The 20,617-nt window shown below is 43.1% G+C and overlaps 2 protein-coding genes across 4 annotated transcripts in view; one reads left to right on the top strand and one right to left on the bottom strand.

Moving 5' to 3' along the window:
* ETFA (electron transfer flavoprotein subunit alpha) overlaps positions 1-3,216 on the top strand; it is a 29,543-nt gene extending 26,327 nt beyond the window's left edge. Inside the window, exons 11-12 of the mRNA XM_083871124.1 lie at positions 2,211-2,291; positions 3,119-3,216. Of these exons, the coding sequence (XP_083727250.1) occupies positions 2,211-2,291; positions 3,119-3,157 (120 nt within the window). The 3' untranslated portion in view covers positions 3,158-3,216. The remainder of the gene's footprint in view (positions 1-2,210; positions 2,292-3,118) is intronic.
* A 113-nt stretch (positions 3,217-3,329) lies between these two features.
* TMEM266 (transmembrane protein 266) overlaps positions 3,330-20,617 on the bottom strand; it is a 59,344-nt gene continuing 42,056 nt past the window's right edge. For all 3 annotated transcript variants that reach the window (XM_083871116.1, XM_083871117.1, XM_083871115.1), the window contains 2 exons: positions 11,102-11,152; positions 3,330-4,410 (listed from right to left, as the gene is read on the bottom strand). In XM_083871116.1, the coding sequence (XP_083727242.1) occupies positions 3,836-4,410; positions 11,102-11,152 (626 nt within the window). In that variant the 3' untranslated portion in view covers positions 3,330-3,835. The remainder of the gene's footprint in view (positions 4,411-11,101; positions 11,153-20,617) is intronic.

Below are 20,617 nucleotides of genomic sequence, written 5' to 3'. Positions count from 1 at the left end.
TGCTTAAAGACTTGATGTGACCCTCTGGGTGTGTGTTTATCTGCTGCTTTATCTCAGTTAAGGCTGCCAGCAGCACTGGGAGCCTCTGACTTGAAGTGCCAGAATTTCCTTTGTTACAAAAACACTGAGCAGTTATATTATCCTATACTGTAACAGCAAAACCTCTGTGTTTATAGCTTTTCCAAAGGCATGTTTGGTATTTTGAGGTATTCTGCTATAAGAAATAAGGACAGATGAAATTTGTTGATATGAGCTGCTTGTTTAACCCCTCCATTTCTCTCCTATCTCAGGGTTTTTTTTTGTGTAAGCTAATGTGCCTGTTGTAAAATGAAGATTTAGTTACTCATATTTGGAATGTGTTCTGCCTTCCTTTTAGCTAAAGCATTTAGGTGGGGTAGTTATGGAAAAGATCTAGTTTTCCCCAACACAGAATTCTGCAGCCATGGGAGCTCTCTGGCACTTCCCCCTGTCCTCCCTCAGCACTCTGAATTATCTGGCATTGTGAACTTGTACACTTCAGGATATGTTTTCCAAAGCAGTCAGATGCTTTCTACCAAGTGAAATGTATAATTTATTTGTTCTTTTACAGCAAGGTAGAAAATGCAGCTTTTGAGGAGACCTTGAGAATTGTTGCTTTCTTTCCTTATTTCTAATTCCCTCATGAGAGCTCCCCTGCCTTTTCTTACTCAGAGATTTAACTCACAAAGTTCTGTTGTGAGCAAGGTGATGCTTTTGCTGCTTACCTGAGTTAGCAATGAGGTAGGGAACCAAATAACCAAATCTTACTGAAGTTTAGCTAAAGGAGGAAGAGGAAGGACTAGGCTGCCAAACCAAAGCTTCAGACAGTTGTTTTTTTTTTTTTTGTTTTTTTTTTTTTTTTTTTTTTTTTTTTTTTTTAATCAGTTTAAAAATTATTTTTGTGCTAAGGACAGAACTGGCAGCCCCTGTGGTGTCACTGACTGCTGGCCTCAGCATCAGCCCCCATGGATGGTTCTGCAAGGAATGGCAGGGCCTCAGGAGGGTGGGAGAAAGTCTCAACTGGGCCTGTACCCTCAGGGATCACAGCCTGGATTTGCTTCCTGCACTGCAGCTTGTCAGGAGGGGCTGGCATTTGCAAACAGGGCAACTGAAGTAAAACCAATCAAGCTCTGGGGAGAACGTGTCAAGGGCAGCATTGCTGCAGCAGGTGCACGTCCTTGGCTATGAGCTGGCCAGAGGGCAGTACCCTGGGCAGTGCCTGCTTGCACGCATGATGGGGGCCTTTACAGGGACTCTCAGGGGACAAATGGCATGACAAGAAATAACATTTCTGGGGGCCTAAAACCACACAATCCGTAAACTTTTCTCTTTGGGTTGCTGCCACTAGACCCCTGCTTACTGAGGCATTAATTTTGTTGGACTTTGAGTGAAGGGAGTGAAACAGACACATGGAGTGTGGCTCCCTGGGTGTGGCAGGGAAGTGCCTCAGCTGCTTGTTGGGTTGGGCTGCCCTGAAACATAGTTCCCACTGGCAGTGTGGAGGTGGGCAGGCACTGCCCCAGTGCTGTGCTCTGGGCCCCTCCTTGGTGTAAGGCTCCTTCTGTGAGCTTTTGGGTTTGCTTTAGGATTTCTTTCCCTTCCTCTATGGAGTGCTCCCCATCCTGTTGAAGATTTTGATGAGGACACCCACCCATGCTAATCTTGCTGGAAGCTGTCACAGGCAGTTAAGGATGATTCAGTGTATGGCAAGAGTTTAAACCAAGATATTTTCTGGATCATTGTGCTGGGATTTGTTGTGCTGTTTTCTACTGTGTGACAAACTAAATGCTGTGTCCCATTTTTAAGTACAGAGGCCTTTGGGTGGGGCTTTATTTGACTTGTAACTGCTGCCTCCAGGTTACTTCTGCAATGGTGCAGCTTAGAATGTGCAGTTAATCCTTTGTAGTAATTTTTTCTATGCTTTTCAACAGGGAAGGATAGCAGAGATGTGTATGATGAGCAGGAAAGGGAGGGTTTTGGTTTGGTTTTTTTTCAGGGGCATTGTGGTGTATGTGGAGGGAAGGACGTGCTTGTTTTTGAGATGGAAAAATATTGAATGGCCAGATAAATCTTCTGCTTCTGGGGGCTTGGAGAGAATATAGCCTATTTCCTGGCTAAGACCTGGCCCTGTAATCCAGCCCCAGAGGATGATCAATATCTAGATTCATATGGTGCTTTAACTTGGCTTGCAGACCATCGTTGCTATTAACAAGGATCCAGAAGCTCCAATTTTCCAAGTGGCAGACTATGGACTGGTAGCAGACTTATTTCAGGTAAGGCTAAACTTGATGTGCAGGATAACTCTGGGAGAGCTGATGGGAGCTTACATAATATAATCTAATGAGTCTTAATGCTGTCTATGTGAGGGTGTTTGGGTTGTTGTTTAAAAATTTGCTTTCTGATGTCATGATTTGTGTGCTTAAAATCAAATCCCTGCAAGTACGTTGTGTCACAGCTAGCCTGCCTCAGGTCTGGTTTCCTGAGGTTGAACCATTTTGGAAATAACTGCACCTAGGTAGGTGCTTGCGTGAATTTTTAAGCGTCATAAAGTTTGGAAGTAGAGAGTTGGCAGGAGGCTGCCTGGGCTTGCTGCCTCACTGACGATGCGCAGGAGGAGCTTACAGTTCCCTCTGGAGCCCCGAGTCAGCCCTGTCCCAGTGCCTGTGTGTCACTGCCTGTGTGCGGCCACACGTGTGAGTGGCGGGACCGTCGTGGCTCTGTAGAGGCATGGGCAGAAACTCTGCCAGCACTTAATGCCACTCCTGAAATAATGTCCGCTGACTCCTGGTGAGCACGGGCCTCTTTGTAAGCCAGAGACAAAGTCACATTCTCAAGAAACACCATGTAGACAATTACCTTAATAAATTTTGTACGAACGCATTATTTCCACCTAATGGAAATGTAGCTCTCTTAAATAATTAAGAGGCTTTATTCAGCAGGAGAGAAGTGGGGAGTGCTGTGAGCTGGGGTGACCCACAGCCCCTGGAGTGCTGTGCTGGGTGGGAGGGTGGGCAGTGTAATTGCAGGGCTGGGAACTGCACAGGGTGAGTTTGTGGGGGACAGAGGGGAACGTGCACTACCCTGACACTGGTGTTTGCAGGCGGTGCCAGAGATGACGGAGCTCCTGAAGAAGAAGTGAGTGCTGGTGATGGGACCTGGCACTGTGGAGTAAGGGCAAATAAAGGATTTTACTGGAAAGAGGTGGGGTCAGTCACTGTGGTCTTGGGATGGTTATGATTTGGGTTTTTTTGGGTTTCTTTTGGTGGTCAGTTGCATGGCACATGAAGTGATGGGGTGGAAGAAAGCAATTCAGGGAAGGCCGGTAAGAGAACGCAGCAAGAATGATAGAGGGCAGGAGGCTGTATGTATTTGTCAGTGTTTATTCCTATCTCCCATCCCTCCCAGCCATGCTCAGCCCCGGGGAGGGCCAGGCTGGGCCCAAGCTGTCCAGCAGCTCTGTCCTGCCCCCAGGCACTGTGGGGCTGTGCTGGCCCTGGACTGGTGGAAGTTCCTTGGGCTTTCCCGGCACAGTCTATCTGTCCTTCTAGGCACTGTGGGTCCATATTGGCCTAAGACTGCTGGAAGGTCCATTGTTGCCAGATAGCCACCGTAGGTTCCAGAGCTGGTGGCAGGGCAGGTACGTCATGTGGCACACATACACTGGTGAGCAGAGGTGACGCTGGCCTCTCCCTGGGCTGGTGGCCATTGCAGGAGATGCCACAAGTTGTCTTCAGCACTGCCACCTTGCCTGTGGCAGCCTTGCGGGCCAGTGTGGTGAGTGTGTCTCCACGGGAGTCCCCATTCCCACAGGCTGGCCCTATGCCTCAGGCACCCTGCCCAGCCGTGGCTCTGGGGGTCCGAGCACCCCATACTTTTCCTCAATCATTGGGGCAGCCTGGGGACAGTCGAGGAGTGGCTTGAGCTGGAAGACATCAAGACTCTCCTGGTTCCTGCGGTTGTAGACACTGAGCCGGTGGCCCAGGTCAGGGCTGGCCCCTACGGAGGCGGCTGGGCTGGGCAGCTTCAGGTTGACAGGATCCAGCCCCTTCTGTGCCAGGCACGCCTCTTCCGACAGGGACGAGAGCAGCTCCTGTACCACGGCATGGGCCACGCGCTGCTGGGCGGGTGCCGCCCCCGTCTCGGCCGCCTCCTCGCAGGCCGTGCTGCAGTCCGGGGACGAGCCCAGGGTCTGGCTGCTCTCGCTGCAGCCCCGCGTGCCCGAGCTGACGGTGGAGCGTGAGGCGCTGCCCGAGGTCAGGCTGGCAGAAGTGCCCGTGCTGCCCAGGCGCAGCGGCACCTCCACCGTGAACAGCTCCGAGGAGATGTTGGGCCGGTGCACGTCGATGGCAGCCGTGGTCACCACGCAGATGGCAGCCTCGGGGACACCGCTGTCTGCAGGGACAGAGCACAGAGGCAGCTGAGAGCCCGTGTGGGGATGGGCTGCAGTGGGGTACAGAGAGCTACAGCGAGCTCATGTGCACTCTACCTATAGTGATGTACACAAAGTCATTTGAAATGCACACACACTAATAGTACACAGACTCCCTTTAATCCACATATATGTGTGTATATATATATATATACACACACACATATTATCACAGCTCTTTTCTCTACCTCCAGCTCTCTGTTTATAGGGGGAGCAGCTATAGAGGGATACACAGATATAACACAAACTATATGCCTATATATGTGTGTGTATATATAGTCACTCCCAAACACCTGGAGGTTCAGTCATATAGCTAAAGGGGTATGTATGTGTGCATAAAGAACTGATCTATAATCCAATCTGCCTGCATGTGTACCTGGACAGGCAATAGTTACCTACAGGCCATAGTCCCTTCCTTAAATACCTGGAATTAGCTACTGCTACAACAGTATGCAAATGGTATTCGTTTTTCTATATGTGTATGTGTGTACCCATAGGGATATACATTTATACCTACACATAATAATGCAACCTCCACTCTCTTGAGACAGTCTTTAAATTAAAAACACATGCCTTTTATGTATGTCCTGCTATATACACTGGCAGGGTCTATACAGCCATACCTAATGCCACATACCTGTATATACATAAGCACACACATTTATTACATACAATACACAGGTGTATAGATGCAGTCTCTCACCCTCTCCCCACCTCACTTTATATACATATGCTCTTTATATATAGAGATGAGGAATTATGTCTGTGTGAACCCAGTATAGAATACATTGTACACAACCCTTCTGTTATATACACACAAGATGTAGCACCCCCTTGAAAGACAGTTATCTCCCATTAAATAAAATATATACAATCCCTCTAGCTTTCTGTAGAAATGTACACATATTTCTCTGTATGTGTATTTATTGGCTAGATATATATGTAACCGACGATACCCATACATGAACCTATCCTTTTGTATTTACATAGCTATTTATAAACATGTCTTTAGACTACATGGAGATCCATATATGATACAGTACAATATATCCTGTATAGACAAAATCTGCCTCCTCTTTAAATACATAGAATTATTATCTATAAACAGAACACACCTGTGCTGTCACACACAGGTATACTTACCTTTATATATAAATACATAGAATTCTTACTCTGTGTGTATGGCTGAGGACCATAGTTACAGGGATACACAGAATCTATTTTATCTATACATGTGCAGACAGACACAGAATTATGTAACACATAGGTGAATCTACAGTCTCTCACCCACCTAATTTTATATGTACCTAATCTTTATATACAGATTTAAACATATAGATAAGGGAAAGAGCTGTGCCTATATTTACAAGCCCCATATGCACCTATATGCCTATATGTATATTTTCTACGTATGTATCTGTGTGCATATATGTGTGCATAGCTAGCTAAAAATGTATATATGTACTATCTATAGGACATAGTTATTGTTCTCCCCCTTTGAAAATATAATTGTTACTCTTTAAATAGAATGTATACAATTACATGAAAGTATGTTTACCTTAGTGTATGAATATTTATGTCTTATGGTGTTTATATATAAATAAACATACAGGGATATATAAAAACCACATGGAGCAACAAAAGATATACATACAATACATGTATAATACTATAGCTATACATGATACCCCCAACCTTTATACATGTTTTAAATTATGTACATACACCATTTTATAGACAGCAACGTTTATTATGGGGATGTATACACAGGGATATAAATCTACGTGTAATACAATATGCACCTGCCCCAATTTAAATCCATATAATCTATACCTGCATAGATTTCGCCATAAAGATATAGGGAGCATGTGTGTGTCCATATAATATTTTACACATACATGCACACACACTGTAGTGTATCGGCCCCCTATAATAATACATGATGCCTATGAATATGCAGACATTTTATAGATGCACTGAGTAATCCCCTCTTTAATTCCATACAATTGCCACTTGCACCAGCACAGCCATACCTTTCTGTAGAAATGCACAGACTTGTCACCATGTGTACATACATGGACAATGTATATATCAGGATATACATTATAGCTGTACTTGCACACCCAGAGGCATACCTCTTATATGTAATATATACATAGCATAGCCAGTGAGATGTGTATATACACATACACCTTGTTAGAGATTGTTACAGATATTTAGAGAGAACTTGACAGTGCTTTACACCTGTATATGCATGCACATACATATTCTACAGAATGGTCGCTACATAAAGGCAGCCTCTCCCCCTCTCCCTTTTTTATACACATAAGCTTCAGCTTTCTCCATACAGATATAGGCAATATGTGCATACATGAGCTCCATATAGAGTATTTTACACACATGTACATATATATACACTATAATACCTTAAATATACATAATTATTACTAAATAGAAAAGATCCCGCTGCTCTATGTGTGTATATTTATTTTTAAGATGCACATACATATAAATATATATTAAAAATACATTGTATTATTACTTGAGAACTCAGATATATCTTTATTGCTATCTGTATAATGGGGGTTAATATCAAGGGATGTGTGTATATATACACACATCTATAAGTAAATAGGATATGCCTATATATCTTTGCTCATTATATATACATACACACACACACACACAGAGTCTCTCACACACAATCATTCTGTAGACATACAGGCAATGTGTATATGGATGAAGAGTCCCCTATAAAATACAGCCTTACAGACATTCGGACTTTTGATACATGGAACACACAATAATAAATACAGTCTGCTGTCCTTAAATAGAACACCCCCCCTCCAGTGTATACATACATACAGATATATATATGTATGTATATACACATTTATAAATTTGTGTGTACACACACAGGGACTGCAGATATAACGATATATAATACATTATACATAATACCGATGATACATATTATACTTGTAAAATTATATTACCCCCCATTTTAATGTCTCTCAATGTATATTATATGCATATTCATCTATAAACTGTATCATATAAACAGTACCATAGACCTGTGTATATACCTCTCTGTCTCTACACACACTATAAAATACATAGGTATATACACGGTGTTCCCCCCAATTTTATATATGCATGTATCCATATAGATAGGGGAATATGTGTGTATATCTGCCCATATATAGGATATAATGCATGTCTCTCTAAAGCGTACACACACACGAGTATCTTTGTAGCCATATGTGGAATACCTATACAGGGATATACATATGAAACACATCATTGCTGTATGTGAGCACACTCACCCACACCCCCACATTATGTATGTATGTATATTCACAGACATGGTCCCTCACACCTTTCCCTTTTTACATACCCTACACCTATGTATAGATCCATACATCTTTATATATATAGTACTGTAGAGTTTGGGGATATATGTAGAGGGATAGACACAAATAAAACCAATACTTTACACCTCTGTGTTCATGTGTGTACATTTTTAAAATAGCTCTCTGTGTAATTCATGTGTCTATGGATACACAGGCTTTCTCACACACACATATATACAGGTTTTATATACCCATATATATAGCTTTATATATGGACATCCATATTTAGAGAGGGAATGTCTCTATGCATATATCAATGTTTTCCCTTCACAGTATCTCTACATATGTATGCATATTCTGTATATGATACATGTCTATATATACACTCATGTCCTTTCTAATATATAAACTATATATATATTTAAACAGGCGTTCACATACCTATCCACATATATCTCTCCCTATATCTGTATAAGTATCTTTACATATATTTATACATGTATAAAATATGAATGTAGTACACAGATCTTTACCTGTCTTTGTATCTGTCTGCATATATATACATAAACAGACTAATTTATACATACACAGATATAGGATAAGCCTATATATAAAATCCCATACATAATTATAGAAAAACATATATTTTATATGTCAAATATACACATAACATGCATAAAATAGATTAAAAAGAGATGTATATGCAGTCATATACATTTCTAAAATATATATAATTACATTTCAAAATAAAATCTACAGACACATTTTTCCCCCTCTATGTATCTATGTGGGGAATTTGTATATAGGGATATAATTTATAATATAATACATATACATGAAACATACACACGGAGACAGATCCATGTTATATGTCATACATATGATGCATATTAAAAATACATGTATACAGCCATTCACACCTCCTTGATTTATATTACCTAAGAAATATAAAGTATGAATACACGGTTTCTCTCACACATACCTATAAATATGTATCTATCCCCATTTTTATATATATATATATACATATACGCCACACTTAAAGTAGTTTTATACAGATTACATTGTATACATACATAGTCATATCTAAGTATATTGCTCTCCATGAATGGATATGGCTATAGATCCGTAATACGTTACACTATATATGCACACACATATTTTGTAATGCATATAAAATATAAATCTACAGACACAAACATGTACAAATGTCTTTACAGATCTTTAAATATGCAGGAACACATTGTAGCCATATTCAGATGCACATATCCTGATCTATAAACAGATACACAGAACCCCTCTATAGCAAGCATATCTATCTCCCCATGTACAGAAATGATACAATGGACATACACAATACAATTTCCCTGTGCTCACTGAGTCATGCAGAGTTTGGGTTGGGAGGGACCTTCCAATCCCTCCAGTGCCACCCCTGCTCTGGCAAGGACACCTTCCACCATCCCAGGGTGCTCAGCCCTGTCCAGCCTGGCCTTGGGCAGGGGTCCAGGGGCAGCCAAGGCCTCTCCGGGCCAGCTGTGCCAGGCCCTGGCCCAGGGGGCAGAGGGGCTCCAGCCCTGGGAAGCTCCGGGGCCTCCTCCGGACCTGCTGCAGCAGCTCCATATCCTGCTGATCCTGATCCTGCTCCTGTTGGGGCCGGAGCTGGGGCAGCTCTGCAGGGAGGGTCGCCTGAGCGGGGCAGGCGAGCTCCAGGTCCTTGTCCTCAGGGCTGCTCTTCAATCCCCTGGTCCCCAGCCAGGGCTTGTGCTGGGGAGTGTCCAAATGCAGGGCCAGAACCTTCCCCTTGGCCCTGCTGAATGCCAGGAGGATTCAGGATCCCCCTCTCCAGCCTGCCTGGATCCCACTGGATGCCAGCTGGGTTTACAACCAGACAAACTCCCTTCTGTTTAGTATTTATGTAGCTTCGGCTACACATAAATCTACATCCTTGTGTGTGGATGTATATACAGGATTAAAGATATACATTACACAGAGATACATATTTTCATTTCTGTTATATATACACATATCTTCTGACCACCTCACCTTTCACACTCCTTTATACACTTTATATATTTAATATATGCATTCTAATAAAATACCTCAGTATGTACAAAGACACAGCCTTTCACACACCATTATATAAAGATATATCTATATGCATATACAAAATCAAAATACCTTTAATATGCGTATAAATCTGCTCACATAATGCCCATATGGGATGTGTGTGTTTGGAAAGACATATATGATACACTACATACATACACATGCAACAACGTGTGTATTTACTTACATATTTATGTATGTGTATCTGGGTTTGTGTTTATATATGTGGGATATATAGAATACACTACAGATTTATATACATACACGTATATACATATTTTATCTATATACTAGACACACCCTTATATAGATAAATGTATCTATATATACACCAGTATTTCACTATGTATACATACTATATATAAGGATAAAGTATGTAGTACATTATATATATATATATATAAAAATGCATACATATGTTTATACACACACACACCCACACCCCTTGTGTATTTTCTATGTACATGTATATGCAGGCACACACTTTTTTTTCCTATAACCCTGTGTGTGTGTGTATATATATATATATATATATATAGGGATATACATAATTTATAACACATATTTAAGCACATACACTTTTTTAGTATATATATAAAATATTATATACATACAGGGGGGTGCACATTGCCACCTGTCAGAGCCTGCCTTGCTCAGCCTCCCCTGGCCCCGCTGTGCTGGCAGCCAGAGCCCTGGCTGGGCTGTGCAGAGTCCCCAGCACAGGCAGAACCCTCCGTGCCAGCAGGACCCCTGCCAGGAACATCTATTTGAAGGCTGCCCTCAGGTCAGGGCCCAGCTGCTGAGGTTTCCCACCATTCAGTTTAACCTTTCTGAAAGGTTCCCAGCGTGGTGCTGGGCTAAGCTGTCTTCCCCACTTTTCTCTTCATTTATTTTGTCCCAACTGTTCAGTCTCAGATCCGTTTGAACTGCTCTGTGAGCTGGACAGCCCAGCTACAGGGAATTTACCCCTCCCAGATCTCCAAACTACCCTGAGTGCCATCAGCAAGAGCAAGCTTGGGGCCCTTCACCTTTCAGAGAATGACTACTGGTACACACTTCCATGGACCAAACCAGAAAACTGTGGTGGGTTTCATTTCCAGGACAGACCTACACCACTGCTCAGTCTCACCTGGTTTACAGCACACAATGCAATGCAAAAATACTGCTCACGTTTGTGTTTTCAAGCAACACTCACCACTGCTGGGTTCGTTGTAGTATCGACTGATGTAATTATTCATGTCATCCTCTGAAAGAACAGAAAGGCAGGTAATTGTCTTAGAAGACAATTTATTTCATTAAATGGTTGAATCCCACCCTGTGGAAGGCTTTCTTCTCCCTGCATGCCCAGAGCCACCTGCTCTGGATTTTTAGGCCACAAGGCCTGAATGCATTACAGCCCATCCATGCTGTGGCTGTAGCCCGCACAGGGACTGGATTATCCTTTGTCACAGTCCTTTGCAGCACCAGCCTGGAAATGGGGCACTTTGGGCTCCAAAGGAAAGGTGCTCTGTGATCTTTCCAGAGGCTGATGTGGGGCTGGCCATTTCCCCTTGCTCTGTAGAGACAAACAACACTGGCATTTCCCTGGTGAGCAGGGCCCTCCCCTCCCACCCAGGGCACACAAATAAACCTGGTACTTATCCTGACAGGCTGAACCACGGGCACCAGCACAGACAGACCCACTGCTGCTGCACACTGACATCCCCACAGGAGAAAGGGAGGGACTATGTATGATTTTAATGTGTAATTCCCTACCTTCTAAGATAACATCTTTTCTTTTCCATTTTAAACGAATGCAGAGTTATTTTGGCATACATAACACGTGCATATAAATATACAGCATAATATTAACTTTACACTATTTGTTGGCTTAAAACCTACTATAAAAAGTTTTACTAATCAAGGGTGTAGTACTAAACTTGTAGTACATGCAGAGAGCTACATCTGAACTTCAATAGCAAGTTAAAAATGAAGACATGACCACAGAAGGGAAAGCAGCAGCTCTACTGCTGCTACCTGTACCATGTACAGGTTTTAGATGCTGCAGATGACAGGGATTTGCTGTTATCTTACAGAAAAGTCGAACGTTTTACCGTTGTGGAAAAAAAAAGAAACTTCTCTTGTTCTGAGCAGAAGGCAAACATTGCTGCTAAGAAACAGCATCGGCAGGCCCAGGGAACTGAGGCTTCCAAGCAACCTGACCTGCCCAATTTGCGGTGTATCTGTGCTCTAAAAGCATTCTCTCCTTTTAAGTGCTCTTTTTGATACCATGTTTCAGAAACCCATGCTCATCCCTTTGAGCCAGATTTCCTTCCTCCCCTGGGTCTCTGTGGCTACAGTCCTGCCTCATCAGAGCACATTGCGGTTTGCAGGTGAAAGAAACAGATGTTTTCCAGGGAACACTTTCCTCGCACAACAACACCCAAACCACCAAGCACTCTGTACCTAAAATAGCTGCACTCATAAAAAGGCAATCTAACCTGACACTGAAAGGCAACGTAGTTGTTTTCCTGGTTTCATTGAATCTTAAAAGCTTTTTCGGCCCTTGTTGATCTTTAAATGCCTGCAGTCAGAGATGTGCTTTGTGCTAATGTCTGAGTTTAAAAAAGAGGCCTCAGAGTAGCTCAAGGCGATGCTGCTGAATTAGGAGTACATTGCAAGGCTTTTCAGCTATCTGCTACTAAAATACACTTCATTGCAGTCATGCATGATTGATACTCTCAGTGCCACCAAACCTGCCAGCCCTACAGACACCGGTTCTGGTTCAGAGAATGCCTGGGTAGCCGCATTTCTGGCAGGGCACTTTCAGCATCTTGCAGTCCGATTCTATGCAGACAAACGAGAAAAAGAGCATAGCATTTTGGCTGGATGAGGGTCACCCTCCCCTAACACCTGACAAAGCCACCAACAGGGCCCTTGGGTGTTCCCAGTACAGTTTCTCTAAATGCCAAGACACTTTGCATCAAAGACAGGAAACACTTGGAAGTTACTCACCTGCTTTCCATGTCTTAAAGGCAATGCTCAAATCAAGGCTTCCTTAGGACTGCAAACACTGACTGCCCTGCCACCTGACAGAATGTCCCAGGGCACTGCTCCCAGCAGCTGTTGTGTCCAAACCAAGTTAGCAGACAACCAGGCTGCTCTGTAGGGCAGCAGTGGGCAGTGCCAAACACCTGGACAGGAATCCAGAAATGCACTGCCCCTGCTCCCTCTGAGCTGCAAGGAGAATTCTGGCTTGGCCTGGCCCTGTGTGTGACCACTGACACACAAGACTGGGGGAGCTCCCAGCTGCCTACTTTAATGTTATTCTGTGATGGCCTTATTGCTGTCATTGTTCACCACTGCTGATCTATTTAGCTATAAATTCAAAATATATGTATAACTATATCCATATGCGCATGTGTATGTAAATATAAAACACATATATTCAACCTTGAGTAGTTTCTTACAAATAAAAACCAATAAAGAGTAATGGAATAACAGCAGCAGAATAAATATTTTAACAACAGATTAAATTTCTGAATCATTACATTAAAGCAAACTGACAAACTCATCTGAGTCATATGGGAGTCTCAGCTGCTTTGGGCATTGAAGGTTATAAACAATTCCAGTTACCTCCCCATTATATTCTACATTGCTGAAAAAAGGAGTTCAAAATAATGTAACAAATACCCAAGTGAAAGCATCTATCTGTGCATATAAAATATACCACAAAGCCATGGTTGTGCACAGCACCACAGAACACTGAAGTGCTTCTGGGGATTCTGAGATGAAGTCCCTCTCAGAGTGGTTCCCAGGGGATCAGGATCAGCTGGTAGCACACAGGGAGTTTGGAAGATCGAGCAGGGAAGGCCAGCTTTTTACACAAGGGGCAGAGCACCTGTATTATTTACATTCTACATAGCGTTTTCTTGTTTTCTGCTGTCAATCTGTCCCAGTTTCAGCTGCAGAAAGGGAGTTTTCTAAAGAAATACTTCATTCTTCACAATTTCCATGGGTTTTTAAAAACTTTTTTCCTTTTTTTTTTTTTTTTTTTTTTTTTAGATATTATTATTTTATTTCTACCACCTTGAAATTTTCATGATCCAGATTTAATTTTTCTCCTTTCCTAGAAATCCATATCCTCCAATACACAGAAATGTTACCTGCACTTCCTTTTCCAGAGGACAGACTTTGCATCTTTAGCTATAAAGATGCCCAAATGGTATTTATAGCAAACTAAAAAACTGGCAGTAAGTAGAAAGGAAAACATTTCCCTCTTAATTCCCATGAAAATGGCAATGTATGGTTGTTACGGATTTCCTCAGGAAAGGAGGGCATGATGTGTATTTAGACCTTCTTGAACTACCCTAACTGAGGCCTGGCTGAGGCCTAGCTGGGGCCCAAGGCCCATGACACAGCAAAAAATTTTTAGCTAGTTGTGGTGCAGTTAGAATTAGGTATTAAGGTGTTTGGGAAAGATAATAAGGTGTTGAAGGTCACTGAATAGAATTGTTAGCATGCAGGTGTAAGCCACCTTAAGAGTAAACTAAACAATGTATGTTTACATTCTTTCTTCTCTTGTGTGCCAATGAAAAAGTTGTTACATGTATAAACAATGTAGAATAGTATAAAAGTAGCTGCACTGCAGGTAATAAACTGACTTCGTACAATTAACCATACTGGTTGTATCTGCGTTTGTCTAGTCTAACCCTCTCTTATCAGGACCCTGTCTTCAGATGGTGGCTGGGATCCTCTTGCTAAATGTACCAGCAGGAATCACAGAAACTTTTCTGTTGGAAAAGGCTTTTAGGATTGAATCTACCAGGAAACCTAACACTGCCACTAAGTCATGTCCCTTTGTGCCACATCCACCCTTAATAAATGACCCTGAGGAAATCTGGACGACAGGAAATTTAGTGATGAAGATTGAAAAGGTGTGAGCTGAGAAGGAAGAGTGAGGCAGCTCTTCCCCATATGAAGACCTGTGGCAAACAAGGATGGAACTACAATCTTCCCTGTAGAGTGGGAGCATGGAGGCAGTGAGATCCTGTGCAGGGATTCAGCTGAGAGCTCTGCTGAGCAGGGGAAGGAAGGAGTAGAACAGACTGCTCTCTGTGGTCTGTGAGTAGAGTTTGCTCAAGCAGTGTGGGCTGACAACTCCAAGGGGTGAGGAAACAGAGAGCACAAGTGGCAGTGGGGCTGACTTCAACACAATCAGAACTCCCAGCCCACAGAAGGGAATGTCTGACTGGGAAGGCTGCTCAGACTGTTAGCAGAGGGAAGAACACACAATTGTGAAATTGTATGCGGTGCTTTATTTCAGAGCTCTGGGAGCCAAGCGTCCAGTTCGGACGACCCAAAATTTCGGCTCACCAACATGCTAAAATGAATACAATTTTATACCTTTCTTGTTACATAAGGATTCATGTTAATCATTAAACCCCATTGCTCCATTGATTCTATCCCAAGGAAAAAGGGTCTGCGTAATTCTTGCTCAAGATTCTGATTGGAGAAAATAATCATATTTAATTACCAAACTGATACTATAATTGACAATTCTAACATGCATCATACTAATGATTATATCGGTACAGATCCTCCTGACCTAACTTTATTCTTTTTGCAGCCTGTGCGTTCTACCAGGGTTCCCCCTTTCTCTCCCCCCACCACCTGTGCAAGTTATGCTTTATACTTCATTTAGTTAAAACAATAGCATGGAATAACATCTTGGTTACAAGTGGAGCCGATCCCTGTTCTTGGGCCCTTGCTATTTCAGAAATCAATTTAACCCTATGCTATCAAGACTCTGCCCTATCTCACATAAACCCAGCCTCCCCTGCACTGTAACCAACCCTCTGCAAGGCTGTTCACTGCAGGGTAGTCCCATCTCTGCCTGCTGCCCAAATCCCAGTTATTGAAAAAACGTGTGGTTCTCAGTCAGGATCTGTCTGACAACTGCTGGATTTTGTCTGATGAAGGTTTCCAAGTTATCTGCTTCTTTTCCTGCAGGACTCCAAACACACACTGCAATGGTTCAGGGAGTAATAAACTACTTAGAGTACAGTGCCATATAATCTCATCTGACCCAAGAGACAACATTGCAATCTCCCTCTCTTGGCCCCAGAAAAACCTAATAAATTTGGTGAAACGTATAAATGACATTCCACCCAAGGCAGACCTCTTTCAGTTCTGTAACTCCTCAACAGTGATCTTTAATTGTTTCATCAATGCCTTAAGTGAATGAACTGCAACTCCCCTGCATACAAGAAAAGGCCTTAAAAACAGGGTTTTATTTTGAAATATTTCATTATTAAAGTATTTTATTTCATATTTTTATTGCCATTGATTGTACTGCCTTCTGTCTCTGCAAGCTGAATTTTCTGAACTGGAAGGTTATTTTTTCTGCTGTGCAGCCTCCCACTGAGGAAGTGAGTCCTCAGAGTAATGTCATACCCCAACTTCCTTCCAGAAAACAATTTTTACTAGGAGGTTTCTAAAGAGGCAGATCTTTCATCTGTTTCAACAGGAACCAGGAGCAGCCAGCTGGCACTTTCCAGGAGATTCCCCCTGCCTTTGGTTTGAAGACAGATTGCCACATTAGTGCAAGCTGCAGTACTCATACCACCGTTCAATTCACACACACATCCACACACACATCCAGTCCCTGCAGAGGCTGGATGGATGCCTGGGCACATGGATATTCCATCTTGAGAACAACTGCAAAGTCAGTTTGCACACAAAACAGAGCAGCAGCTTCGGCCTGGTTCTATGTAAGAAATCAACCTGTGGTCAAAGTCATTGTGCAGAAGGAAATCTGGAATATGCAACAGGCTCCATCATCAGCAGATGCTGCTGGACAGAAACACAGAATCTTGACAACAAATGGGGGGCTTTGGGCCTCACTTGAGCAGATGATGCAGCAAGAGCACTTTGAGCTGACTGGAGCACGGCTGGGATGCAGCACAGCTCTGTGTCAGGGGGGCTGTGGGCAACAGGCTGGCCTGGAGGGCTCTCAGTGCTCTTCCCAACCTTGTTCCCTGAGTATGGATCAGCAGATCCACATCTGAGCTGCCTCAGTACAGCCAGCCTGAAGCAGACTCAGAGGAACCTGGGTCTGTCTCTGTGAAACAGCAACATTTGCTAAATCCAAAATACAAAGCTAAGGAAGAATATGGCTGCCATCAAGACAAAGAAAAAAAAAAGAAAAAAAAAAGAAAAAAAAGAAAAAGAAAAATAGGATTCAAGAACAAACTGTTCTAAACTGGCCACAAATAAATGCAATGTGAGAATTAGAAAGAGACTTGTAATACTTTAGAACCCAAGCTGCAGGAAGGGCAGCAGAGGGCAGAACACATCACTGCTGTCACAGAGAGCACCATCTGCTCATGAAAGGGATCCTTATGAGAGGCATGCTTGGACAGTGGAAAACATTCCAGTTCTGTGTTCCTTTACCTGTCAGCAGTGTCTTCACACCTCTTCACATTAATGATGAGAGACAACTTCACCCTCACAGCCGTGACTGTAGGCTCACCCCTTCTGGGAGTGAGCAGTTTCTACCCCACCCATTTGGTGACTATGAAATAGAAGAGCCTGACTCCACTAACTGCACACACATTTCTGTAAGTGTTGCTTAAGGTTTAATTCCTTTGATTCCTGCCTGGCTGGTCAGTGCACAGAGAACCACAAAGCCTGAAAGAGGCACCTAGAGAGAAGCCAAGCTGAAGTGGTGTGCACTTAGATACTCCATTTCCAGGAATTGACTTCAAAGTAGATACATTTCAGCATTTGAAAATAACCATAAACTATTTTTTATCTATTGTTTTGCACTAACAAGGTTCTCTCAGAGCACTAACAGATGATCACCAAAGGAACTGGCTTAGAGTTTAAAAGCACATAACCAGCTCAGACTGCCTTGCAAGGAACAATCCTTTCCACTGCCCTGCTTTGCCTTCTCAGTTTATGAATTATCTTAAGGGAAGCCCTCTGAAGCTCCAGAATTTTTTATGCTCCCCTCCCAATATCCTGCTTTCTTCACTTACAAAACAGTGGGCACCTATGGGGAGGGCAAGCTTTACTCTTCTTTAAAGCTATAAATTGATCAAAAATTGCAGCAGTCCCCCAAAGCAAAAGACTTACTGCTAACCCCATAAAAATGGAAATTTGACTCAGAACAGTTAAAAAAAGTTTTTTGGCGATGTGAAGTTCCGGTTCTCGCTCAAAGGAATAGAAGGGTGGTATATTAATCTTACAATATGGCAGTACTGTAGAATTTCAAAAACTGAAATGATATATACAGGAAAATGAGGATTTTCCACTAGGGACTCTAATTCATATCTTATGGGAAAGATTAAAGAATAATAAATTTTGGAAGGAAGTATTAATGACTAGAGGGGGCACTGTGAACCTGGCATTCCCTGAAGCCTGGAACTTTGTATACCAAACACTAAAAATGATTTGTGCAGAACAAGGAAACATTAGCTGTTATTCTCACCATGACTAGTTACATACTGTACAGGGTACAAAGTCCTTTATAATTTAGAACTTCCTTTATAATTTAGAGATTAATAGATAGGATGATACTTGCCATTATGTGAAATGGCAACCATCTCTGGGAAGAAGAAAGGACCACTCAGAGAATTTCCCTGCTCTCAGAGAAAGGCTGACCACAATGGTCCTGAACATCATTAGTGATGCTGCTGTGCACTCACAGGCAGCAGCTTTCAGCCCAAGTTCTTCACAAAAAGGAGAAGTGCTCTGAGAGTGCAGCAAATGTCAGAGCTCTGCCCTGGGCTTGCAGCTCCTCCAGCCTGCCCTTCTCTGGGGTCTATTTGTTTCCTGCTGTTGACACTGGTAGCCTTTGACTTGGAGGCTGAAAACTGTTTCAGCATTCACATTTGTCTGCTCTGGAGATAAAATTCTTGGCAAGAGAAATAAAACCTCAATTCAAAGCAAATTAAAGGTGAAAAAATTCCTGCTTCTTTACCATACCAATTAGGAAATACAATATATCCTCCATACGTTTTCCATGGAGTTACTCCTACTCTTGGTATCTTGGTGAACTGCTCTGGGGAGACAGAGGTGTGAGGCAGCAATCAACTCATTGTTCCCAGAATTAGCACAGGACTGGCCTTTAGGAGGAGGCATGAAATGCTAGCTGGGGAGTTATGGGACTCTTTCAGAGCCCTTTGTCCATCTGACCAGAGCTCTTGCTTCTCCCAGCATTATACATGCAATTAAAAGCTCTCAAATCTGCCAGCACACACAAAGCTCTCTTGGTGCAGGTCTCTGTGTGTCCCTACACAAATTCCCTGAGGTGCTGTACATACCATGTGATACTGGGGTTGTCTGACTTACTTTACTGAATGCTGTAGTAAATGGTTGCACAAAATCCTCTGTGAACACCAGAGTACGAGCTACAGCTGCCCCTGAGGAGCTTTAACTTATCCACTGTCCCATAAAACTTCCAGGTAGGGAAATGAGTAAGAAGTCTCAATGCTTTCTTATTCCATCAGCCCAGTGCAGAATGGTGAAGAATTCTGCACTGAATGTTTCCATTGTTCAGTATAGATGGGGGAAATAAGATTAGCCTGCAATGGAATATCCCATTTTCTCATGCAGTATGTTCTCTAGCCAACTCAAGCTTGCTGGTTTGGCAGAATTCAGAGCTCTCTGAAGACAGGGATTTTTTGAAGGCTGACAAAGTTTCATTTGGAAAAAACACATGCATTCCATTCCATCTCGCAGCCTCAGGTGTTGTATGTAGGGCTAATGTTCTGCCAGAATATAAAAGAACAGCACATCAGAGCCTGTTGTGCCAAACAGCTGAATCGTGGCTTTGAACTGCTGCTTTCCTCTCGACAGTGGAAGTGACCTGGTCCCTCATTTCTCCTCTCCCTAGCAGTGCAACAGGCCATGGCAGGTATGTTTCAGAGCTCACAAGTGCCAAGTGGCACTCAGAATGATTAGCTGCAACCCTCACGCTGGAATCTTTAAGAAGGAAAACCACAGCTTAGAGAAAACGGTTGCAAAGCAATCTTTGATGTGGTCTGACACATAAGGTAAATTGCAAAATATAACCCTTGACCCCAAAGTCAGGTGTTAAAAAATTGGTGGCTGAAATTCCAGGCAGAGCAAGTGGTGTGGGAGGGCCTGAAGGTGGCACAGTCAGCATGACTGCAGGAGAGGCAGGAGGGTACAGAAATTGTCTGCCTGTGCTCTGCAGAGCCACATCTCTGAGTGTTTCACATGCCTGAGCAGGTGGGGAGATGAAGATCCCACACCAACTGCACATGCCCTTCCCACACAGAGGACATGGAGGCACCTTCAGCTGTGCCTTGCTTCCCCCTGCACAGCACAGACAGCCCTGGCTGACACCTGCATTGCTCAAGAGGGTGCAGAATGAGAAGATTCTGCCAGCATGGCAAAGGGAGGATGATGAAAGCTGCTGCAGCAACTGCCAGTGTATCACTGGGAGTAAAAGCTGGTGCTGGAGAGCTGGAGAAGAAAGCCCCAGTCGAGGTGAGAGGGGAGAAAAATGAGGCAGGGCTGGCCCTGGATCCTTACTGCCCAGAGGTAACTGCCTTCTCCAGCTGTGAGCTGAGATTCCCAAGTTACACAGAAGCAATCCCTAAGCCAGCACCGCAAAATTATCCTGGAAATGCCATGTGAAATCCTCTGCCTTTGACTGCCTGTGCCCTGGGCTGTGCACACTGAACACCACTGCTGCTGT

This window comes from Zosterops lateralis (assembly GCF_965231275.1).
Source record: "Zosterops lateralis genome assembly, chromosome: 13".
In the NCBI taxonomy this organism is placed as follows: domain Eukaryota; kingdom Metazoa; phylum Chordata; class Aves; order Passeriformes; family Zosteropidae; genus Zosterops; species Zosterops lateralis.
Note: the sequence above shows the minus strand (reverse complement) of the source record. Positions and strands in the feature narration are given on the sequence as shown.